The 26,493-nt window shown below is 46.3% G+C and overlaps 3 protein-coding genes across 4 annotated transcripts in view; all 3 read right to left on the bottom strand.

Annotated features, from left to right (window-relative positions):
• The window catches only part of LOC142464336 (uncharacterized), an 898,100-nt gene that overhangs the window by 685,797 nt on the left and 185,810 nt on the right, over window positions 1-26,493 (bottom strand). The window lies entirely within an intron of this gene.
• LOC142464299 (uncharacterized) overlaps window positions 1-26,493 on the bottom strand; it is a 397,523-nt gene that overhangs the window by 189,561 nt on the left and 181,469 nt on the right.
• LOC142464323 (NACHT, LRR and PYD domains-containing protein 3-like) overlaps window positions 1-26,493 on the bottom strand; it is an 86,428-nt gene that overhangs the window by 10,431 nt on the left and 49,504 nt on the right. The window contains exons 5-7 of the mRNA XM_075567817.1: window positions 22,715-22,885; window positions 13,463-13,633; window positions 1,727-1,828 (exon numbers count right to left, since the gene is read on the bottom strand). Coding sequence (XP_075423932.1) covers window positions 1,768-1,828; window positions 13,463-13,633; window positions 22,715-22,885 — 403 coding nt within the window. The 3' untranslated portion in view covers window positions 1,727-1,767. The remainder of the gene's footprint in view (window positions 1-1,726; window positions 1,829-13,462; window positions 13,634-22,714; window positions 22,886-26,493) is intronic.

Raw genomic sequence — 26,493 nt, 5'->3', positions numbered from 1 at the left:
ACCCGTCGGGACCACCGGGGACTACCGTAGGCCTGGGGTATTAACCCTGTATGTTAAAAAAATAAATAATGGTTTTACATTATGGGGGGCACGGGGGGAGGGGGTGTATTGATGTTTATTAAATATTGCAATGTTATTGTTGCCTATGAGGTGGGTTTGGGGGCTGTTGTGTGTGTGTATTGTTTGTGTGTGTATTGTTTTTATTGTGTATAGGGTGGGTGAGTGAAGGGGGTATTAGCCCCAAGGATGGGTGTTTAGACCTTGCATGTGGGTAGCGGTAGGGTTAACCCCTTCATTAACTTAGCGGTATTAACCGCTAAAGTAATGAAGGGGTTAAGTCCACCCACAACCCCCCCCCCCCCCGCAAGGCCTAAACACCCACTAAGGGCCAAATGCCCCCTTCACCCACCCCCACTACCCACAATAAGCCTGGCACGGGTGGTTAACCCCTTCATTGCCTTATTGGTTAGCCGCTAAGGTAATGAAGTGGCTGTTAATGCATTTTTCCTGCATCGGATGCATGCCGGGGGGCTCTGGTGCTGGTATTAATGTGTATCAGCTCCGGAAAACCCCGGCATCAATCCTATACAGGCAAAGGCCTAAATATTTCTTAATCCCGACTTATCAACGTATCTCCCTATCAATATGCCAACTTTTTCTGGCGTTTGGATTTGAGGAGAAAATCGCCATTTTAGGGTGGCGTTAGGCGACAATGGGTGGCGGTAGGCGACGATAGGTGGTGATAAGCGACTCGTGGCTACTAAAATTGCGCGTGTTTATGAACATTGCGAAAAATGTCGATAAGTGGCTTATCGCCGCTCAGTCGACGATTTGATTTTGTTCAAAAGATTTTTCGGTGATACAGGCCGTTAACGCCTACTTATCAAGGCTTACTGAATCTGAGTAGGCATTTTGGCCGATAAGTGGTCGATAAGTGCCTTATCGACGCTTACTGAATGAGGCCCTAAATATTAATTGTATTGGCAGTTTTGTGCTGCTCGTGTTATGGTCCTTTTTTTAGTATATGTAGCAAAAGAGAAAATTGAGAGAAAGAGAATGTGGGAGATTGAACAACTTCATTTTGAATACTATTAATATTTTACAATAAAAAATGGGAAAATGTACAAAACTACACATGAAGACATACATTAAATACATTGTATACTTTATACACTTTAAAGATAAAATGTTGCACAATAACAAATATTAAAACGCAAATTATAAAGCAAAAAAAATATAAGAGTGAAATTTGAATATAGTATTGTATATTGAGGTGAGATGAATATTAATGTCAAGGCTCATCAGAATTAGATTGCCACAAAGCATTGCTTTAGCATCTGTATTGGATACTAGTGTCAGATTTACAAGAAACGTGTATAATAAATAGCAGATACACATTAGAAGAATAATGCAGGCACTCAATAAGAATGATCATAGATACTTATCAGCCGGTGCTCCATATGCATAGGATATCCCGAAGTCCCAAAGAAATGAGTTGTAGATGTAGGAGTGATACAGGCACACGGACTTGCCATGGCATAATACATTATTTTTGATTAGCAAATCTGTGTGCCTGTATCACTCCTATCTCTACAATAAAAAGCAGATCACAGGGCCACCCAGAGGCTGCATGTTCTAGTTAACTTGTCCATATGTCACTCTCAGGGTTACAAGACTGCATTACTGAGGAGGTAACATAAAATGCATCAGTACAATACCTACTCACATTCTGCTGTTAAAATGGTTTCCTGGAGGGATTCTGGGCTATTAGCGTTTCAGTCCAAACTTTTTTTGGTAATCTTTTATATTTATGCCTTCTCCATCCAAGCTAAAAAGGAAAAATAATAACAAAAAAAGGTTATCTTCACATTGTTACTCAATCAAAATCATTGTAAGAAGGATATTCAAGCATTAAAATAAGTCATTTTCAACCTCCTTCAATCTGTAAAAACAATAACTGGGCTCAACTCAAACCTCACTAAGAATATAAAACATGAAATACAATTATCTTAACTCAAAATAATGATAAAATGGCCCATAATTAATAAATGGTGTGCCCAGTCCATTCGAGCTAGCGTTTCTTCGCTCTTCCTTACCCCCCAAAAGGTGTAATTCATAAGCAAACAATACAGTGCCCAAAAACAAATTATATATATATATATATATATATATGTAGGGGTGTTCTTGTTTCCCCTCTGTACTTCCGCTGCAGGGCGCAATCACGGGGGGTGCTGTGAGGGAGCGCCGGAGGTGCCGCGGCGACCCGATAGCACAGGGCACTGCCATGTTGTTTGGGCATTGCGCAATACTCATGCGCGACCGAAGGCACGGAGAGAGTTCGCGCATGGCAGTGTAAGCGCGCGAACGACTGGCCAATAACCAGGAGGCTCTGAAGTAAAACTACAATTCCCATGAGCCTCAGCAGAGCCACATGACACCAGGGAACGAATAGGAGTGCAGGGATTGCTGGCAGGCAGGAAAGGGAAGCGTGGGGGAGAGACCACGCTAGCAGAGGGCACCGGAGGAGCAAGGGGAGAGGTTGTGTGTGTGCAGGGGGTCAGTGACCCACCTGCGTAGGCCAGATTTCCCCTCAGGCCCCAGTGCAGACCCTGAGTCACCACCAGCTTGTGGTGCTGCAGGGAAAGCCCTAGAGAGAGACATTCTATTCCCTTACTGTAGTAGCAGACAGGGACACAGTGTTCTTCCTGAGCTGCGGTGTGCGATCAGTGGTTTGGGATCAAGCTACTGGACATTCCCAACTTGTGAGAGACTACGCTGAATCGGCGGATCCTTTTTGAAGTCTGTTACTTTGGGGACACTGGGTTGCGTGACCAAGGGACTGAGTTTATACATTGGAAATGGTGTGGGGTGAACTCGGTGGTGGGAAGTGACATTACTCAATGTGGAGAATGGCCAGGCCACTGGTGTATATTTACTGAATATCAGTTATTCATGTACTGTGGCTATATGTGTTTTATCCCTAATAGGTGTACGCTAAGGTTTTGCGATTGCTTATTAGTAAAAGGTTACAACGTTGAGGCTTGTTATCATTATTCTTACCTAGGGGAATCTTAGGCTGCTGTCCCAGTCACTGCCACAGCGCACGACTCGGCGTGCGCTGTGCGTGTAAGCAGCACCCCTCAATGGGGGAGGGCCCAGTACGCACCTTCCCGCTGAAGGTGCAGTCGCGCCGTGCTGCAGGTTTTTTTTCAACTCAATGAAATTGAGTTCAAACCTTGCGACGGAGGCGTGGCCACGCCCCCACCGGCAGTTCACCCAATGAGGGCGAACTAGCCGCGTGACGTAATGGTCACGCCCCCGCAAATCCCCGACCACGCCCCCGCCCCCGCCCGTCGCAAGCTCCCTCTCTCCCTGTCAGACCGCAGATCGCGGTTAGCACTGTGCACGCGCCGCCCCCCCCCCCGCCGGGCGCGCGTGTCACAAACATTACTGGGACTGCAGCCTTACTTATTGGGGATCCTGGGTAAGTGGAGGCGCTGCCAAGAACATATTGTTACCCCAGGCTCCCAGTTAGCGGAGGCCCAGATCTCGCTGAGCCAGCAGGTACATACAGCACTAGTAGTCTCTCTATATCGACAGGAAAGAGGGCTACATATATTTAAAAAATCTATATCAATTGCATAATAATAACATTTAAAATGTATATCTTGTCCATTAAATAACACCTAATTGTAAAAATAAAGGAAGAGCAAGTTTATATGTTTACAAAATAGTAATAATAGTTCCAGCACTCTCTGACTAATAGAAAAAATCTCAAAAAGCGGAAAAATGCCAAATCAAATAAGTATTTAATGTATGCACAAGTTATATACAAGGAGCAATGTGACGCAAACACAATAATATAAAACACACAAAAAAATAGGTAGAAAAAGGACAAAACCCAGGGATAGGGTGTGGGGAGCAAGTGGAGGAAAAAAAGGGGCAAAAAATTGGGATTACCAAGGGGGCAACGTTTCGGGGACAGACCCCTTCCTCAGGCCCATTCCCTCTCGTCCCCAAAGGGACAAAAGGTACTTCCCTTTCCCCAATACCCCTAAAAAAGAACAAGCTAAGTCCTAAATGTACAGTATAAGCAAAAAGATAAGCTCGCAAGCAATCAATGCTATAGGAAACTGCAACGGTAGAGATAGAGTATATGTAAAAGTTCAAAAAATAGTTCAAAGTCAAACCAGAGGGTATAGGTCAGCAAGCTTTGTCACTAGCACTCTCCTCTCCTGCTGCAAGGAGGGCTGATGTCTGGGGCTGACTGATGCATTGAATATGGGGGCTATCTGATGTCATCATAAGGCGTGTGCTGCAAACCACAATCAGCAGCTGAGCGGGTTGCGGGATCATTGCGCATGTCCCTTTATTGTCCGGTGCATCTCCTGTGAGTCCTCGCTGCGTACGCATGCGCAGTCCGAACCGGCAAAGCACAAGAAGGTTAGGAAGAGTGTACAACGAGAGCACCCGTCATCCATCGCACATGCGCACTCCGACACCCCATGAGTCCCTCCTGGAGGGTGGAAGCCGTGCGTGCGTGTCAGCCACTGGTATGCGCGACCGAGCGCGTGCACACTCGCACGCAAGCGCACAACACAGCATTATAGTCCAAGTCACAGAAGTCTGGGCATAATCCTCCGTGGGCGGGCCATGTTGTGGACCCACCAACATCACTGCAGGGAAATTCTCTTGTTCAACATCAGAGCCCTCTCATATCACAGCATCTATGTACAGCTCACAGCATTGTCCAATCATAGCAGGAAAATCAAATCAAGTTTATATATCCCTGGTCCCCTTACCAGCGCAGGTCCCCAGCTCTGGCATGCTTCCCTGCAAACCCCCTTTCCCCTGGTGGGGTGCCGCGAGGTCAGCAATGGCGGTGTGGTGAGATAGCAGGCAGCAGGTGGCACCGGGAGGCTCCGGCGGCTCTCCACTGGTTGGCGCCGCTATCCAGGCGGGCGCCACCATGTTGGAATTGACCATGCGTGCACGAACGCTCGCGCATGTGCAGATGAGTGCGGCAGCCATCTTGTGTGTGGCGAAATGGCCACGCATGCGCAGCAGAGTGCTGGGAGTTGCGGTGGCCATCTTAGATGTGGTAGACGAAGCGCAGGATAGTGTAGAGATGCAGCAAGGCCCTTTAGATGTTGCGCATGCGCAGGAAAGTGGCGCGGCGACCACTAGTCTAGCGCAGGCGCAGATAGAGAAAGGTAGGCGGCCATTAGCGATGCGTCCATGCGGTCCTCATAAGAAGAGCCTCACATGGAACTACAATTCCCAGCAGGCCTAGAGGTAGGCAGGTCAGGTGGCCCTTGTCAGCCAACAGGGCTTGCAGCTTCCCCTGCAGGAGTTAGATACATTGTATGGGCAATGTGCAGGAAGTTAGTTGGATCCAGGAAGAGATTGGGGAAGGTAGTGTACAGAGAGCAGTGCTCTGCTGTTCTAGGCCAGAGAAAACCCCAGGCCCCAGGTAGGCCCCACTCCCCTCTAGGTTTAGTGGGTAAGCTCATAGGGACCGGCCCTAAGGTAGGGACACTGCCCCATTATATGTGTAGTAGTCAGGGACACAGTGTCTGCTGCAGTTTCTGAGGATCTGGTTTGAGGGTCAGATCACTGTTTGCTGTGTGCTGATTGAGAGACTGGTCTTCATGGTGGGATTGTCTGACGAGACCCCATGCCATGCGGAGCACAGTCATCGCGGCTTCGGTAGATCCTTTGAGAAGATTGTCATACCCAGGTGCTGGGAGCATCTGGGCAGGTATCTACACCTTCCACACTTGCACCAACCTTGCTGTTCATATGTGACAGGCCTGATCCCACACACTTGGGTGGATTGGGACTAATGGACACAGGGTTGGGGGAGGAAGGTGTGGGGTTACAGCCCACTGAGGTGCTAGTGTTACAGCTGACAGTATTGGCAGTGTGTTATGCATATAGCTGTTGCTGTGTGTTATGTATAGAGCTGTTAGTACTTTGTGATGTATATTATGATGTTATGTTACTGATCCCTATAGTAAACCCTTTTAGCCATAACCTTTGGGGTGGGCTGGTTACTTTATGGATGTTCCTATGTGAGGGCTATTCTACATTTGCAGAATCCCACATAGGTGGAGGCGCTGACCGAAGAGATGTTTCAGGAGCACCCCAGGTTCCCAGTAAGCGGAGACTCAGGACCCCCTTTTACTAGCAGGAATATGCACCACACAAATCAAGTAACCAGGAGAGGAGTAAATATCTTCCCCGGGAGGCCCAATGTGAGATAGGGTGGGGGAAGCAGGGTTACATTTATATATTTAGTCCATTATGGGTAATTACAACTGTTAAAATATCTGCAAAATAATAAAGTGCCATACGTATGTATAATACTAGTGTTAAATATCATTGAATTATAACTTTGAATAATATTTTATTAAAATAATAAATTAAAATGTCAGGGTATACTGTAGTTGAAACAAGAAGGGGGATTCTAAAAGAGAAAGTGTAAAAATGATTCCTATTCACTCATATAGTTGATTCAACTTGGGCATCCCTTAAGGTTGGAGGAAAGGAGATTTCACCAGCAACAAAGGAAAGGGTTCTTTACAGTAAGGGCAGTTACAATGTGGAATTCATTGCCCATGGAGACTGTGATGGCAGATAGAATTGATATCTTCAAAAAAACACGTGGACATCTTTTTAGAAAGGAAAGGTATACAGGGATATACCAAATAAGTAAACATGAGGCCCCTTTTCAGGAGAGTGTGTAGGTATTTCTCTGTGTGTTTTTGTCATGTTGGATGTAGCTCTGGGCTTCTTTAGTTCTTTTTTGCTGTTTATATTTAGCCACGTCCAGTAGCACTCCTTTTGACGCTTATATACATATATATGTGCTAATTTGCTTTTTTGTAGAGCTTGCTGGGTATCTGTGTATTTATTAACCTTGTCCAGCTGGTCTCAGCTGTTTTTGGCGGTTGGTGGCTCCTCCCCCCAGGGTTTAAGCTCACCCCTCCCCACTTTACAAGTTGGCAGGTCAGTTTCATTTTGCTGGGTTATAACAGATCAAATGTGATCATTCTTCTAATTATAGAGGTAAATAAGAATTTTAACTCGGGTAGTGTTAGGACCTGCTAACGGTCATGCCTTGAAGTGGCTAGCAGGTTTAAGATGCTTTGGTAAAAGGGTTAGACTAGATGGCCCTTTTCCGGGAGAGTGTGTACAGTAGGTATTTCGTGGTGTGTTTCTTTCGTGTTGGATATAGCTCTGGGCTTCTTTGCTGTTTTTTGTTGTATACATTTAGCCACGCCCAGTAGCACTCCTTTTGACACTTGTATACATATATACAGTATATTATGTGGTAATTTTGCGGGGTTTTAGAGCTTCTGTGCAAAATAAGGGAATATCTGGATCGCCTCCTTCCTTAATTCTGCAATCAATGTCACTAAGGCCTTTGAAAATGAATAATGGGCATGGCTTTTTGAGAAACTTGATGTGTGACGTCTATTGGGATGTGATAATAGGCATCATTGATGTCCACCAAGTCCCTCCAATCTTTGTAATCTATGGCCACTATGATTGCGTTTAATGACAATATTTTGAATTTTTTGACCCAGAAATTTGTTGACCGTTCTGAAATCGAATACCTCTCCGAATGATCTGCTCTTTTATTGCACCAGGAAAAGTACTGACTAGAATCCCTGGAATCTTTGATGTAAGGATTTGTTTCTGTTGCCAACTGCTTAGACTGCAAAGCTAAGACGACTTCCTTACGTTATAAAATCATTTTCTCTGGGTACCATTTTGTATTTGTATTAACGCTGTATAAGTTTAGCATTTTTATATATTACTAAACTTTTTCATTATTAAAATGAATTGCTAAATAACATGTATTTTTGCTAAAATTGCTAAAGTAGGCTAAAGTTGAACATTCCATTCCACATCATGTGAGCAGTAACCAGATATGAAAGACCGATCATCCAGGGCCCTGTGATCAATAAAATCTTCTTTGCTTCAAACTTCCTGAGTCTCCAGACGTGACAGATTTGTCTTGTAACAATGCCTTGGTCCACCTGACCGAAAAGGAATCCCTCCAGACTATTGAAAAAAGGTACCAAAACACCAAAGAAAATAATCCTAATCTAAAATCTACTAGTATTATAGCATCACCAACTGCGATAACTAGGAGAACCACTCAAGAGCTGCGCTCTTATATCTACAGTACCTACCATCCACATCTGGTAACCACGGGGTCCCCCAGGCTGATGGAACCAACAGAACAATAAAATAAATTAAACCGCTAAACAACAAAACACGTAAATAAATTAAACCGCTAACCAACAAGACAATTAAATACATTAAACATCAACCAACAGAACAAATAAAGAAATTAAACCCCTAACCAATCCCAAAATGAAATATAAATGAGCCCTACAAATACAGAAAAATTTAGTCAAAACAATAAACATAAATAGAAAAAATAACAATAAATTCAAAACAAGCATTTGCCAAAAAATGCATGGCCTGTCACTGTATTTATCTGTACCCTAAAGAGGCACAGATAAATACATTGACAGTCAATGGGCAATCAAAAACATAAAAAAAACCTGAAAAAATAAAATTACATACATTCAATATTTTTCTTACCTTTAGAAGTCTTCACCCCCCCAAATCTCGGCGTATCAGGAAGCTCTCAATCAAAGACGTCATGTACAGCAATCCGCCGTCATCCTCCGCGATGATCAGCATCAGGTAAAAAAAATCTTCTTTCTTCATCTTCTTTCATCTTCTTCTTCAATCATTTTTGACCATCTTGAATCTTCTTTCTTCTTTCCTTGTAATCCATTTCCCATGGTAATTCCAAACGGATGTTGACTCATCAGCACCTTAAGCTAAAATGAGATGGAACAGGTCTTACTGTATATAAGGCCTGTGACGTCACATTTTAGGGTCATGTGGTACCACTCCAATCCGATTGGGCGCTGTACCATGTGGCAGTTTTTTTTTTTCAAAGTATGTGACGCCATCTCCAAGGAAGGTACGTCACATCCTTAAAACCACATGGCTTATATCACATGGTATTACAGCCTATGGGATTGAAGACAATTCCATTGGTTCCAGTACCGTGTGATATGTCCCATTTTAAAAAAAGGATGTGACATCACTTTAAGGGATGATGTCACATCCTCTAAACAAAATCGAACATGTCACATGGTACGGGAACCAATGGGATTGTCTTTGATCCCATTGGCTGTAATACCATGCCATGTGGTTTTAAGGATGTGACGCACCTCCCTTGGAGATGACATCACATCCTTAAAAAAAAAAAAACTGTCACATGGTACAGCATCCAATTGGATTGGAGCTGTACCATCTGACCCTAAAATGTGATGTCACAGGCCTTATATAAGGCCTGTTTGATCTCATTTTAGCTTAAGATGCCGACGAGTCAACATCCGTTTTGGATTTACCATGGGGAATGGATTACAAGGAAAGAAGATTCAAGATGGCCGAAAATGATTAAAGAAGAAGATGAAAGAAGATTAAAGGGGATGGAAGAAAGAAGATTTTTTTTTACCTGATCATCACAGAGGATGGCGGTGGATGCCGTTTTTGGTCGAGAGCTTCCTGATATGCCGTAATTCAGAGGGTGAAGACTTCTAAAGGTAAGAAAAATATTGCATGTATGTAAATTTATTTTTTCAGGTTTTTGTTTTTGTAACTTATATTTTATTTCCAATTTGTACAGACAGAATACAATTTCAATACATTACATGTAATAAGCTGACATCTGCAACATACAGTACTGTCTAGGAAATCTAGAACAAGGATCTTCTAGCCTGAGGTAGACACTGACCCTTCTGTGTCTCCCCGAGAAGAAACACCAGAGGTACCGCTGGAAAGAGAACCCTTACTTTTTCCTCTCATCACATTTTTGTATATTGTAGGGTTCATTACCTCAGGTTTAGGACACACTGAACCCTCCCTCTCAGGAGACGTTGACCCTTTGGATTTACCCCTAGACACAGGTTTAAACACGGTAGGATTTGGCACAGGTATCCGAATGGCCCACGGTATCTTCCCATCAGACCCCTCATGACTGGTCACACAGTCCCGCCAGTCCATAGATAAATTGGAGGCTGTAGATGTCTTACCCCTACTAGAACCCTGATGACTTGAACATGACCCAGAACTGGATGGGGCAGGAGCAGTGGCTTGGGCAGTGGCGCTAAGGGCAGGGATGAGGAAATTACCAGTGTCCGAAACAGTGTCCTTAAGTCGGGCTATGCCTCGACCAGTGGAGGCCTTTCTACTGTTCCGTTCGGCACGACTTCACGCCCCTCGGCCCGCTACAGATTCTCTGTAATGATCCAGCTCTTCCTGGGTTAAGCTGGTACTTATTGGAAAGGCTGGTACATGCTTCTGGTCTAGGCCGCTGGTCGAGTCGGATGTGACGTCATCTGCGGTCGACACTGCAGAGTCTGTGTATAAGTCCAGGTCCCACACCGGAAGTGCATCATCCGCTGAGCATGGTACCGGAAGTTTGGCGTGGTCTTGGTCATGTGAGTAGGCCCCAGGCTGAGCCTTCCCTCCGATCTCCTATGTCGTGGCCTGTAGGGAGTAAGGTGGTGGTTTCTCACCACTCCACTGGCTCGCGATGATCCTCTTGTCCTCAGGAGCAGTCTCGGATCCGCAAAATTGGGAGTCGCCACGGCCGTGGGACTTCTACGTGGCTGAGGCCGCACCAGCGCCTGCTGTCGGGGAATCTCCAAACTCATCTGCTCCACTTTACAGGTAAGGTACTCGTCCTGGGCAACACCGCTGTAGTGGTCCACCGGTTGGTGCATCACCATCGATGACATACTGGCACACTCGTCGTCCAACGAGGCAGGCACATCTCCGCAGGGGAACGACAGCGGGGTTCCGCACTTTTAATGGAGACTTTGGGCACGAAACGGTCCCGTTCCGGCACCACCATCAACAGCAATCCCCCTTCTCCGTGGCCAGTCACCTTCTCTTTAGCGAGTTCCGGCAGCAGTCTCCGCCGCTGGAACTGACTCTGGGACACCCGGTAGGGCACACGAGCCCAGACTGGTATCCACCTCAAGGTTGTGCACCTCTGTCAACATTGCATGTGGGCCGTCTGGCTTGGCAACGATGGTAGGGAATGGATCTACCGGCCATAAATAGTAGATCCCACACTGCGGACACCAGGCAGTGGTACTTGATTCAGCCCCCGGCAGTCTGCATTGCAGACACAGACACCTGAGGTACTCTTGGCCTCCCACCTCCACCATCAGGAAGCCTCCTGGAAGTTGATAGGTGGTAACATGGCACGTTGTCATACTGCTAGCGGTATGGATAGTCGACAGCATAGGACCTCGACAATTTGCTCTGTCTTGATTGCCAGCTCTACAAGACTGAGGGTGCGGCAGCTCGCATCCGACTCCTCCTTCAGCTTGGGCAGAGCTTTGTGATTGGCTTTCACTGTGACCCCTGCCTCTGGTGGAGATTAGAGGAGGGTCACTTGATATCACATTATGACGTGGACTCTTCTCTGAGCCAGTCACAAAACAGGGGGGCGCAGCTTCTGCTATCGCGCCACTTCCCTCCTTCAGGCAGGGCGTTGGCTTTCGCACCAAACCCGGCCAAATCTTTGCACTCAGCTTTCTTGCAGCCTGCTTGCACGCAGCACGTGCGCCATCCAGACTCGGCGCGAACCGCCATTTTAGATTCTTCGCACTGCGTGGTGCACGATCAAGCATAGCAGCCGCCATCTTAGGTGAACTCCTTGCTTTCACCAACCCGCGACCCTCACGGTTTGGAAGAGGGTCTGTTCTCCTGTGCACCACAGTCCATGTTAAACTCTGACCAGTGATAATTCAGCATATCCCAGGCTAGGCAAAACTCTTTCTTTTGTACACTGCACACGATGACAGTCCAGTACAAGTGCTCAACGGTGATAGTCTGGCCACTGGCTAGTAGTGCTTTTGGGGCTTTTCCCCGCAGCACTCAGGCGTCGCCTCCTCTTGGCTGCCAGTATCACAGACCCTCTCCAGAAATTGATGAACTCTGTTACCAGTTTACTTCCTTTAGGCATCCTATGATCACTCGCCTCAGTGGACTAGAACAGCTATAGCCCTGTTACCAGCTCTATTCACCTTTTAGGCCAGTCCTAGGTCATGTTTTCAATGTTCAGGGGCCTCCTGACTACACCTAGACTCCCTCCTTCATCAACACTTGCTTTGGAAGCATGCATCCTAAACTTCCAGTTCTGCTTCACTAAAAGCCTGTCCTGATTTATCTCAGCAGTGCCTCTAAATGTAACCCTGTTTCCCCCACCCAATCTCATATAGGGCCTATCTCGGGGAAACTTGCTCTGGTTACATGGTTTAGTGTGGTGCAAACCTGCTGGTAACAGGGGACCCTGGGTCTCCCGCAAGGTGTTATAGGGGAATGACAGGACAGGCTTCTGGGGTCTTGCCCGACTCGTAATCACAGGTGCAGCGCTTCCATCTCTTGCAGCCCCCAGGTGTATGGGGAGAAGTTTCTGTAAGAGAATCTCTTCACCCTCTTCCCAATAGACTTCACTCTCAAGCAAGTGGTATAGTAAAACACAGATCCTTTATTCTCACTGTATTCAGCACAGCAGTTGATCTCAGCTTTCAGGGTTTCCACCCTCAGGATGTCCCTGGATATTCACTCACAGCCTACGTGCACTGAGAGCAGTCCCAGCTCTTCCCTTATCCCCTGTTGGGATAAGAGGAATAGTCTCCCACCACTCCCCAAGGGGAGGGCACACAGTATGCAGAGCCCTGCACACTGTTCACGGGTAGACTTTGCCTCTCTCAAGGTAGAGGTAGACTGACTAAATACAAAAGTGCAGTGCCTGAAGTACTGATCCAGTAGGAACCACCCCTGTGCCTCTGATTGGACACAAGGCCTGATTACACTACCTTCTCCGACTCAATGCACTGCAATGAGTGGGGAAAACCCATAATTACTCATAGCAAACCTACCCTTACTAGGAATTACTGCCAGGAGGAGGACATACCTATAGCCCAAAACCAATCAGGGCTACATATACAAGTGAGCCTGTCCTGTGTAGCTACCATAACATGTAATATTTTATAAAATAGTTGTATTTGTGGATTAATTTTGTGTACTAATATACACAAAAAAATTGTAGTGATAAATTCCATATAAACCTCTGATCATTTATCAAATCAGATAGTAATCTTCAAGCTGTAATGAGCTGACATTTCTGAGCTTCAACCAATAGGAGACAGGTAGTATAATTCTACTCAGTCTGACACTCTAACAGACATAGGTACAATACAGTCGGTACAGCTGTTTTTACCAGGTACAGGACATAACAGATACTGTAACTTACTAAATATGTACAGTTGTAGGGTATGTATACCTCACAGGTATGTATAATAATCCTAGTATATACAGTAATATATATTAATAATACAGTTCACACCTCAGCTCCTGCAGGGTACAGCCTGGGTGCCTTAGTCCTTCAAAGAGTATTTTGCGTCCTGAGTCCTGCAGGTTATTATAATTTAAGTCCAGTTTGATCAGAGATCGGTTCGTAATAATAACAGAGCGGAGATCCTCACAGCAGCCTGAGGTTAGATCACAGCTCCACAACCTGCAGAGGAGAGAAACACAATAGATAATGTGACCTGATTCATTACTTGTCATTTGCCGCCTCTGTCACTAATCACCAAAAACAAGAGGACATGTTGGGATTTAGCGCAGGAATATTCATGGTAGAATGTTTTATAAAAATAAAATAATAATGAAAACTACATACTGTGTGTGTGTGTGAAAAAAAAAGTGTAAGTGCTACAGGGCTAATGCTAATAAAAGTAGGGTGGTATACACTCTACAGGGTGATTATTCAGTGCCTAAAAATTAGGGGGGCAGCCAGGAACAGTGATAGATAAACTAAACACACAATACATACAAAAAAACGAAATCCGGCGCCTCACACACTCAATGAAACAGTGATAGTCCTGACCATATGGTATGAACCAGTCCTGTAGTGACTATAAATCCTCTGAAGGTTCTTGATGGTTGTCTCACCACATAGAAATAAAAAAACAAAAACCAATCATAGTGTATTACTGTGTAGAAAACTAAAAACTATAAACTAAAAGACAAAACATACAGCACAATTAAATTGAAACAACTATACTAACATTAAACACCTGCAAATGGCCTACTATAAAAATAGGTTTAATAAAAAGTAACATACACATATAGGTAACAAAGACTGCAGTCCAGATGGGCAAAATTGAAGCCCTACTCACAAGATGTCAATAGGATATAGGCACAGCAGCTGATGTCTCTACAGATGGTATCCGCTTTTGGGGTTGGGATACCCACCGGTAAGGGACCGTTCCCCGGCTGTGCAGCCCACTGCTGAGACGAAATTCACCGCTAATGTTTCACCTTCATGCGTCATCCCGCGTGCAGGTCGTGCACTCCTACGCACACCGGTGCGCGCACGTATGGCGGGGTGGTAGCTCAATGCTACGTGCAACCCGGCAGTGTCTGTACTGCGCGCGCAATAGCGGAAAAGTTTGACTCATACACTAGACTTCAAGTGAGACTAGTTTGCCCTTCTGGAGATCGGGACTCTCACTTGGAGTCTAGTGTATGGGTCAAACTTTTTCGCTATTGCGCGCGCAGTACAGACACTGCCGGGTTGCACGTAGCATTGAGCTACCACCAGTCCATACGTGCGCGCACCGGTGTGCATAGGAGTGCACGGCCTGCACGCGGGACGACGCGTGAAGGTGAAACATCAGCAGTGAATTTCGTCTCCACAAACACACAAAAATACGTCGCTGCACCAGACCAACAAACACAGAACCACAAATTACCTGGTGCAAGGGGGAAACAAATAGGAACCACACAAATAATCAAAGGATTATATACAGACCCCTGTAGTTGCACTCAAGGTAAATGACAAGAGAATATTGATGTCAGTAAAGGTATATGGCAATAAATGGCCAAATCCCAAAATAGGACACTCAGACAAAATGGTCGCACTACTAACTAAATAAAATAACAAAACTTTAATAATCTATGCTATAAAATCCGACGAAACACAATAAAAAATGCATATAAGTGCATTAGTAAAATCCCCACGTGTATAGGGTAACGCGCGAATCGTGTCTATGGAGTAACGGCAGCTCCCAACCTCATACGGAGTATGCGGACAGTTCTAGTTATCCTCTATGCATCGTGACTGATTTCATCAGGTTTTATTACCATCATTAAACACATGCAGCAGTACATACTGTGCTGAGGTGTGTTTTTTCACTGCTGGATGCATTTATACACTGCGGGTCCCCTCCCTTTGCTCCCGCTGCTGGAGTTATTTACCCTGCGGCAGGAGTTGGTTTTGCTGGGGATACGCTGTTTGAGTTAAGGGTTTTTTTGGGATCCCCCAACATTTGTGACCCCATTGAGACGGTCTAGGGAGTAGAACAACCCATCACTTTTACTCACAGTGTGTACCTACATAGAACCTCTTTAGGTCTATCCCCATACTGCATTATCCACTCTGTTGTGTATATCTCATACTTTTGTCTGCAGCCTGCTATTTAGCAATCTTGACTACACTACAGCTATCTGGTACATTTAGCGTCCAATTAGTTCCGTTACCCTATACACGTGGGGATTTTACTAATGCACTTATATGCATTTTTTATTGTGTTTCGTTGGATTTTATAGCATAGATTGTTAAAGTTTTGTTATTTTATTTAGTTAGTAGTGCGACCATTTTGTCTGAGTGTCCTATTTTGGGATTTGGCCATTTATTGCCATATACCTTTACTGACATCAATATTCTCTTGTCATTTACCTTGAGTGCAACTACAGGGGTCTGTATATAATCCTTTGATTATTTGTGTGGTTCCTGTGAATTTCGTCTCAGCAGTGGGCCGCACAGCCGGGGAACGGTCCCTTACCGGTGGGTATCCCAACCCCAAAAGCGGATACCATCTGTAGAGACATCAGCTGCTGTGCCTATATCCTATTGACATCTTGTGAGTAGGGCTTCAATTTTGCCCATCTGGACTGCAGTCTTTGTTACCTATATGTGTATGTTACTTTTTATTAAACCTATTTTTATAGTAGGCCATTTGCAGGTGTTTAATGTTAGTATAGTTGTTTCAATTTAATTGTGCTGTATGTTTTGTCTTTTAGTTTATAGTTTTTAGTTTTCTACACAGTAATACACTATGATTGGTTTTTGTTTTTTTATTTCTATGTGGTGAGACAACCATCAAGAACCTTCAGAGGATTTATAGTCACTACAGGACTGGTTCATACCATATGGTCAGGACTATCACTGTTTCATTGAGTGTGTGAGGCGCCGGATTTCTTTTTTGTGTGTGTGTGTGTGTAATACTGTGTCAGTGTGAGTTCATATGTATTTGATTGTGATAAAATATTGTGTCATTGCGTATGCTTATAACAATGTCAGATCACAGACGCATAGTGCAGAAAGATCAAAGAAACACAATAGTTTTTTTTGTGTGACCTGATTTATTTATATACAGTATTATACATACACGAGTTTGTATCTCAGCTGAGCAAAGTAGAAGTGTGTACCTCTATTTTACGCAGAGCAACATGTATACCTGTATTATACATATCTATACTGTATATATATACACACATATACATATGCATCCCATACTGTTCCATCGGGTTCTACAACCCTTATGCCTACCCTTATGTCTGTGTCCACGACTTCTGAACCCAGACTCTTGACTCCCAACCGCTATGCTGGAGATCCGCATGGATGCCGAGGGTTCTGAAACCAGTGCTTCATCCAGTTCGAGATCACGCCTTCTCGCTTTCCTTCCCACAGATCCAAGGTAGCGTATATTATCTCACTACTCACTGATGACACTCTGGCCTGGGCTTCCCCCATCTGGGGACAAAGATCGGACCTTACTCAGGACATCGGTCTATTCGCCAGGGAATTCCGTAGAGTCTTTGACACACCTGGTCGCAAGGTAACTGCTGCTTCCTCTCTTTTTCATATCTCTCAGGGAAACCGTCCGGTGGCCAGATACGCTCTTGAATTTCGTACCATTGCTGCGGAGACCGCGTGGAATAAAAAGGCGTTCTCATCGGCCTTCAGGCAGGGCCTTTCGAAGTCATTAAAAGACGAACTTGCTGCACATGAGCGCCCAATGGATCTTGAGGATCTTATCGCACTCTGCATCTGTGTAGACCAACGGTTGCAAGAAAGGAGGTCCGATCGTTCCCGTCATCGCCAACTTGCTCCCAGATCGCCTTCTTTCCATCCCGGAACGCCGGAATCTTCCCTCTCCGACACTCCCGAACCTATGCAACTGGGTGGCAATAAACTATCTCCTTCTGAGAAGCAACACCAACGCAACACCGGACTCTGTCTGTATTGTGGCCACTCTGGACATCAGGTACTCCTTTGCCCTCATAAGTCGGGAAAAGCCAGCTCCCATTGAGGTCCAGGGGAATCTCTTTGGGAACACTCTCCACTTCCCCTATTACCAAAAAGACCTTGCTAACCAGAATATTGGTTCCAGTTTTTCTTACTGGTAAGGGTTTTCAGACCACCGCCTTAGCCTTCGTGGATTCCGGGTCTGGAGACAACTTTATCGACCAAGACTTCGTTGAAAGGAATAACATCCCACATGTCCGCAAGAGGATCCCGGTTGGATTAGAAGCTATCACTGGTCAGCCGTTACAACCAGCCTTAATTTCTTTGCAGACTATTCTCTCCCACTAACAGACCGGTGAGGATCATATGGAGGAGATCCATCTGGACGTGATTCACACCTCTTCCGTCAAAGTGATCCTGGGTCTCCCGTAGATCCAACACCATAACCCCCGTATCGACTGAACCAATAAAGAACCTATTCAGTGGAGCACCCTTTGTGCAGAAGACTGCGCGGTCTCCACCCAAAAGATATGTGGATCCGTCACTCCCGGAGATGAGAAGAGCTCTTTCCTTGAGGTATATTTTGAATTCCGTGATGTCTTTGACAAGGCAAGATCAGAGGTTCTACCACTGCATCGTCCCTTCGATTGCCCTATTGACCTTTTATCCGGTTCAGTTCTTCCCAGGGGAAGGTCTTATCCGCTCTCACTACCGGAGACAAAAGCAATGACCGGCTACATTCTAGAAAATCTAAAAAAAAAGGGTTCATTCGGAAATCCTCTTCTCCAGCCGGAGCAGGATTCTTTTTTGTAAAAAAGAAGGATGGATCTCTTCGCCCCTGAATCGACTACAGAGGACTTAATACGATTACCCTTAAGAACTGTTATCCCTTGCCTTTGTTCTCTGAACTTTTTGATCGTCTTCAAGGGGCTACCATCTTCACCAAGTTGGACTTGCGTGGTGCCTACAATTTGGTAAGGATTCACCAGGAGGACGAATGGAAGACGGCCTTCAACACACGAAACGGACATTATGAGTACTTAGTCATGCCCTTCGGCCTCTGCAATGCCCCTGCTGTCTTCCAAGACTTCATCAACGAGATCTTCAGGGATCTGCTTAATCAGTTCCCTATTGTTTACTTGGACGACATCATGATTTTTTCCAAGTAATGCCAAGAACACATCAGTCACGTTAAACAGTTACTATTACGCCTTCGTGAAAACCATCTTTTTGCCAAACTGGAAAAATGCCAGTTTCATCAAACTTCTACGTCATTTTTGGGATATATCATCTCTGACTCCGGGTTAATCATAGATCCAGCCTAACTAAAGGCAGTTCTGGATTGGTCTCGACCCTACTACACTTAAGGCCATTAAATGTTTTTTAGGCTTCGCGAATTAGCGCAGATTCATTCGGAATTTCTTCTCTATGTAACTCCCATTACTGCCTTGACCAAGAAAGGAGCGGACCCTGCTTACTGGCTGCCAGACGCCATTCAAGCCTTTGATCTCCTGAAAGGAGCCTTCATGTCTGCGCCCATCCTCATACATCCGGATCCCAAACTTCCATTCACCTTGGAGGTGGATGCATCTGATGTCGAGGCCGGACCCATCTTATCACAAAGAAGATCACCTCAGGCCAGGCTACACCCTTGTGCTTTTTTTTCTAAAAAAAATTCCTCTGCTGAGCAGAATTATGACGTTGGGAACAGGGAACTACTGGCCATCAAGCTTGCTCTCGAAGAATAAAGACATCTGTTGGAAGGTACGGAGAACCCTATTACCATCTTAACCGATCAAAAAAATTTGCTTTACATAGAGGGCGCTCGTCGCCTAGGTGCTCGACAAGCCCGCTGGTAGCTTTTTTTTTTCTCGCTTCAATTATATAATTTCCTTTTTACCTGGTTCCAAAAATGTCAAAGCTGATGCTCTTTCACAACAGTTCATGGTGGACGATAAAGGATCATCTGGAGACTATTCTTCCTTCTAAGTACATTCTCTCCGCCAACACGTTTGACGTACTGGACGACATTCTATCAAACCAATCTCGTATCCCTGAGGATCCCGAAGTTCCGGAGGCTCGCCTTTTTTTATCTCTCCACGATTCCGCAGGAAAGTTCTAGAATGAGGTCATTCCTCTAAATCTTCTGGACATCCTGGTACCAGAAGACCACCGATCTTGTGGAACAAACTTTCTGGTGGCCCGGCATTCAAAGGGACATTAAAGAATTCGTCAATGCGTGCCAAACATGTGCTCGAAGCAAGACTCCCACCTGGACTCTAACTTCCTCTTCCTATTCCGGATCGCCCTTGGAACCATTTGTCTATGGACCTTATAGTAGAGCTTCCTGTTTCCAAGGGGATGAACACCATTCTTGTTGTCTTGGATCGCTTTTCCAAACAAGCACACATTTATTTGAGAGGTCTTCCCAACTCATCCAAGTTAGTAGACATTTTAGTCAAGGAGATTTTTCGTCTGCATGGGGTACCACAGATCATCGTCTGATCGAGGTTCTCAATTCGTTTCAAGGTTCTGGCACTCTTTTTCGCAAAGGATGGGCATCTCTTTACATTTTTCTTCTGGGTATCATCCCCAAACTAACGGTCAGACAGAGAGAGAGAGAACTAATCAGTCTTGGGAACAATACCTGCGCTGTTTCATCTCTGACACCCAGGATAACTGGACGGACCTACTTCCCTGGGATGAATTTGCACACAATAGTCTGCGCAGCGAATCCACCCGAGAGTCACCATTTTTCATTAACTACGGATTCCACCCATCCTGCCTTCCGATAGCCACATCTTCTTCTGAAGGCTGCGGATAGCAGAATTCATTTCCTACAGGAGTCATGGAAACGGATTAAGGAAAATTTTAAGATCGCAACAGCCAGACAGGAACTTCAGAGGGACCGTCACCGGCACAAGATTCAGGAATTTAGTCCAGGAGATAAGGTGTGGTTGTCATCAAAAAACATATGCCTTAAGGTGCCCACGCTCAAACTGGCACCCAGGTTCCTTGGACCCTTTCCCATAATAGAGAGGGTCAACCCGGTGGCATATCGCCTAAATCTTCCCTCGTCAATTAGGATCCCCTCTGTCTTTCATGTCTCCCTACTGAAACATGCTTTCAAGAGTTCTCGCTTTCCTGATTCTTCCTCACCTCCAGCTCTCCTTTTTGTACAAGGGCAACAGGAATATGAGATTCAGTCCATCGTGGATTCCAGGATCTCTAGAGGATCTATACAGTATCTGGTCCACTGGAAAGGTTTTGGACCAGAGGAACGCTCCTGGGTCCCTCATCACCATCTTCACGCTCTCAGACTCGTACGGGCCTTTCATCAGAGATACCCTCTCAAACCTGCCTGGAGATGCCCGAAGGTATCTCCTGAAGGGGGGGTTCTGTGAGTATCGGGGAGTCAGGCCGCCCTCGGCGCACTCCCCGCTCACCTCTCTTTGCTTCTGGGTCTCCCGCCTCTCCCGTGCAGCCCGTCAGCCTTGGCACCTCCTCAGGGACTACCCGCCATGCGGGGCTCGTGCGCGCACCGCGTCCTCAGCTATATGCTCTCTCCGGTCGCCCTGGACTCCGCCCACGCGTCGACACCATGGCCATGCGACCGGTGGGCGCAGGACCCGCACCTTCCACTCTTCACCGGAGCACCTCCCCAAACCTATCCTGCATCACAGTATGGCCAATTGTAGCCGCAACTTTGGACGCACCTTCTCTGCACCTCCTGCCTCATTTGTTGCCTTCCCCCTTATATGCTCAGCTGTGCCACTGCACATTGGCCGAGCATAATTCAATGTTCTGTTGTGTTCACCACTTCCTAGCCTCACTGTCTCGTCTTGTTCTTTTGTTCGCAGCTCTCTGTCATTGACTCGGCTTGTTTTGGACTCCGCTCTTCTGTACTCCTGACCCCGGCTAACTACGACAATCCGCACCTCTGCAACCCTTACCTCTTCTTCCGTACAATGACCATTCTCCTCTCTCCAACTCAGACCTCGGCTAATAGTACCTGCAACAATCCGCACCTCTCCAACCCTTACCTCGGCTTCCGTACAATGACCATTCTCCTCTCTCCAACTCAGACTTCGGTTAATAGTACCTGCAAAAATCCGTACCTCTCCAACCCAGACACCGGCAAGTATATTGACTATCCGTACCTCTCCAACCCCAACCCGGCTACCTCGACCAACCTACACTCCAGACGTGCCCACGCGGCTGTGGGTGGTGTTTATATCCATCCCCACCTCGGCCCTGCGGTCACGCCTTGTTTGTGGTGAGCACATCGTAACAAATATGCCCAGTAATACACACACAGAGTATGGGGAACAGTATTTACTGGGAGGTAATAAACAATAACAGTGACCAGAAAAGGCAATAGCTCTATATATATCGACCCATGGAATATTCCCACAGTACTTGGGAGCAGGGGCACCAGTGTCCCAGTGTCCAGACCCCAAGAGCCTTTTCCACCCCCAAGTGTGGGACAGCGCTGCCCACGTGAATGTTGGTGCACTTATGAGGATACCTTCCTGGGCGCTCCAGCACCTGGGTGCCGCTGGGTAGTCATTTGCAACCGATCCGTCTGTTCCAACGAAGATCTGCCTCCACATTGGGTGGCTTCCCGAGTGGAGTGTACAACATCAGGATAATCCCTGACTTGGTTGGACCTGGTCCAGGCCTAGCCGCAGGCCGCGCACATCGCGTGCGTCCGTCACGTTGCAACTGATACAGGCACTAGCAGGCGAAGGGGAATGTCCCTATCTTAGGGGCTTTCCCTATAGCACCACAAGCTAGAGATGGTTGGGGCCTAGCTGGGACATGAAGGGGGTAATCTGGGCTAGCCCAGTGGAGCACTTTTCCCTTGACCTTACTTATCTCCTTGCTGTCCTGTTTCTGACTGGCATGCTTCCCCCAGTGTGCCAAATGTATCTATCTCCTTGCAGGAGATTCTGAGCACCCTATTTGCTGTGTAGCGTCACCTGATCCGCAGTCCCTGGCATTATGAGACTTGTAGTTCACCTGCGGACCTGCTCCTTAATGGCTGCCGCTATGCGCCATACTTCTAATGGCCGCCGGGCGTTCTGCTGCACATGTGCGAGCCTTCTGTCATGGCAGCGCCCTGTACCACTGCTCGCCACGGGTCTCCGGCGACCCACTCACCCGCAACAATCTCCGCAGTCACCGGAGGGTTAGAGGAGGGGGGGAACGCGCGGGGGACCAGACGGGACCTGGTTACATCTACAATAGTACATATAATAATACCGGTAGTACAGTTCTCACCCCAGCTCGCGCAGAGTACAGTCTGGGTGTCTCAGTCCCTCACAGAGACATTTTATTCCATTGTCGTGCAGCTTATTATTACTCAGTTCAATTTTGGTCAGAGATCGGTTTGTAATAATAACAGAGCGGAGATCCTTACAGCAGGCTGAGGTCAGACCACACTCAACCAAACTACAGAGAGAGGAGAGAAACACAATAGATAATGTGACCTGATTCATTACTTGTCCTTTGCAGCCTCTGTCACTAACCACAAGGAGAACAAGCTGACATGTTGGGATTTAGTACAAGAATATTCCTGGTTCAAATGTAATATAACATAATAAGGGAAAATTAATACTGCATTATACACAGAGCAGTGTGTATATCTGTTCTATATAAAGAGCAGCATATGTTTGAGTATTATACCCATAGCAGCTTGTGTTACACTTTGCTATGCAGTGCATCATGTGTATCTGTATCCTATGCAGTGCAGTGTGTATCTGTATTATACAGAGAGCAGCTTGTGTATCTGTATTATTTATAAAATGTTTTACCAGGAAGTAATACATTGAGAGTTATCTCTCGTTTTCAAGTATGTTCTGGGCACAGAGTTATAACAATACATGGTTCCATTAAATGAACAGTACATTTCATGGACAGTTAGAGTTGGAAAATTGGGTACAGTTGATAAAATGGCTGGTGAGTTTCAGACAGAAATAGAGCAGCTTTAACGGCAGCAAACGGCTCACACCCTTTGGCTGTGCTAAAGGCTGTCCACCTTTTGGGCGACACAGATGTAGACTGAGGGGTTCAGATTATAGACAGAGCAGCATGTGTATCTGTATAACACACAGAGCAGCGTGCATATCAGTATTATACGCAGAGCAGCATGTATATCAGCATTATACACATTTTTTCAAATCAGTCATTAATCTTCAAGCTGTAAAGAGAACCCTGACCAGTGGGGGAGGGATAGCATGGCCCTTGATCTGAGTGGCCCTGTAATAATAATAATAATAACATTAGTTTGTTCTTGTATAGCGCTGCTAGTTTTACATGGCACTTTACAGAGACATTTTGCAGACACAGTCCCTGTCCTGTAGAGCTTACAATATATGTTTTTGGTGCCTGAGGCACAGAGAGATAAAGTGCCTTGCCCAAGGTCACAAGGAGCCAACAGCGGGAATTGAACCAGGTTCCCCAGCTTCAAACTCAGTGCCAGTCAGTGTCTTTACTCACTGAGCTGCTCCTTCTCCTTCTCCTTCTGTAGGGTGAGGCCTTGAGGGAGGGGAGGAAGAGTAGGAGGGACGGGATAGGGTATTTCTGATGTGGTTGCCTCATGCATACTTCTCTCTCCCTGCCCACCTTCTCTAAAGGTTTGGTTAATTTTCTCTCATGCAGATGAGACTAGGGGAGGTCTGGCAGAGTAGTGCAGGTGCCAAAAAGGATTGCCCAGGTGGAGGCTGAGGCAGTGGCAAAAGTCCACATGAGGCTGTTAGAAGAGATCAGAAGAGGGATGAAGCAGCATGGCGCTGGTTGCAGGGCCTCCCCAGCTCGACACTTAATTTGTACGTCAGCAGGATCAAAGAGGAGGAGAGGCCTGTTGGGTCAGGAGTGAGTGGCACAGTGAGCACAGTCTCGGAGGTCCCAGCACAGGTGGTTGGTGAGAAGCGACTGGTCTGACAGAAGTCACCCCCCCCCCCCCCAGATAATCTCAACCCTGGCAGATGCCTGAGACCTGGAAAGGTGGCCCAAGGGGAAGCTGGAGGGAAGAGGCCTGCTTGAGAGTTGAGTAGCATGGAGTCAGGTTTATCTGTCCATGACCCCAACAAATCCCAGCAGACATCAAGAGGACTTACCTGGTCCCAAGAAGACAGGAGCCTCAGTGGGCCACAGGGGTTCAAGGGCTCCAGCAGGCCCAAAGCAGAGGGAGGCACAAGCATGCCCCAGGAGGACAGGGGCCCCAGCAGGCCTTTGAAATAAATAAGCCCCGGTAAGCCTAGAGAGAGAGAGTTCTGGGTGGTCAGCCTGGAAAACTGTTGGAGGGGTTCAGATGAGTTTTTCAGCCCACTAACCCCTTGGTGAGGTTCTCCCCCCTACGGGATCATGGAGGAAGTGGGGACCAGCACAGCAAGTGCAGGGCCCCTGAAAATCAGGAGGAGCATTGGTGGCAGCTGAGATGGTCTTTGGAGTCACAATCTGCTGGAGAGTGTCTGAGCAAGCTATCAATGAGGGCAGTGGAAGGCAGAACAGTGCCACAATTGGTTGGGGCCAGGGGTGTGGTAGAGTCATCGGCAGCTCGTGTGGTGCCCAGTCTGATTCTTGAGGATTTTGGTTTGCCCATGCTTGCTTTGGCAAATGGGGATGTAGGGCTGATTGTGTAAATTAAGGTGTGCCTACAGCCTGGGCAGCAAAAGTGAGGGTCTGACTAGCATGGCAAGAGTTTGTGGGTGAGTCAGGGGAAGTGGATTTGTAAGAGTGAGTTCTGGAAATGGTGGGCTTCCTTTTAGCTAGATATAAAGAGCATGCATCAGACAATTTTGTGGAACAACAGCTAGCCGGTATACCCCTTTCTTCACGGAACTGTTAGAATGGAGGAACCGTACAAAGAACTTATTGGTCAGGAGGCTGGTGAAGGGGTGGAGGAGAAGGACCAGAGTTTCTGGGTGGGGTGGTCAGTTTTACAGGATGTTCTTTGGGGTATGTTGGAAGTGGAAAAGGTTTGCTTTTTGGAGGTCGGATGGAGGCGATTACGTGGGAGAGTAGAAGGAGGGCAGTCCAGGGGGTTCTGGTGCTAAACATTGGGTAGCAATTGATCCGGGCCAGATGCTGTCAGTGGATGTGGACCAGTGTCCAGTACCATTCCCGTAGGCAATTGTAGGTGGTAAGAGATTGTTCTACTGCTGGTTTGGAGGGTGCTCGGTTTAAGGAGGCTAGGGGCTGGAGTGGAGAAAGCTCAACCGGGGGTGACAGATCTCTGAGGTCATTGGTGGGAAGAACATTTTGGCATAAGGATTTGGAAAGGGAAAGGTTGGCCTTTTTCAGAGGATTGTCTTCACCTCTCTGAATTTGGATATAGTTAATTTGGGTTGCAGGTTGGTTAGAGGAGGCTGCATTACTGATGACAGTGGCAAGGCAAGTTTTAGGGGTCAAATTGTCCCGGCGTTGGAGTAGTGCATACATATCTTTTTTTCCTAGGCTGCTAATTTGGAGACATGTGTGTGGTTCAAAGGAGGCAGTCTTAGGTCAATGCCAGGTGCCGCGGGGCTGAAGGTGTCCTACTAAAAGGGACCCCAGGGGTTATGAACCAAGTGTGCTCACTGGGTCAGTAGCGGTGGTGAACATGATCAGGTTCCAAGGTTTTGGGGCACTTGCTGAACAGGTCCAAGGATGTTTGGTGGTCTATTGTTTTTAAAAAAAGGCTTTAACTCTCTGAACCCAATTTAAAGGTGTCTGTGGTTTTTGGGGTTGCTGACTACACTGAATGGTTAAGAATCAAGGGTGCAAGTGTCATGAGCTGAAAGTTCTGAGTTTCAACCAATGGGAGACAGACAGTGTCACAATTCAGATAGAAATAGGTACAATAGGTAAAGCTGGTTTTACCAGGTACAGGACAAAATTAATAGGTAATGTACCTGCTAAATAGGTACATTCGGAAGGTATGTATACCTCACTAGTATTTCTAAGCATGTATAATTTTATTTACATAGCACCAACCATGTGTACAGCACATTTCAAGGTACTGTAAGTGATATACATTACAAACAATGGTAATAAGTGCAACAGGTAAATGCCAACAT

This window comes from Ascaphus truei, chromosome 12, assembly GCF_040206685.1.
Source record: "Ascaphus truei isolate aAscTru1 chromosome 12, aAscTru1.hap1, whole genome shotgun sequence".
Lineage (NCBI taxonomy): Eukaryota > Metazoa > Chordata > Amphibia > Anura > Ascaphidae > Ascaphus > Ascaphus truei.
This window is presented reverse-complemented; position numbering and strand designations above follow the sequence as displayed.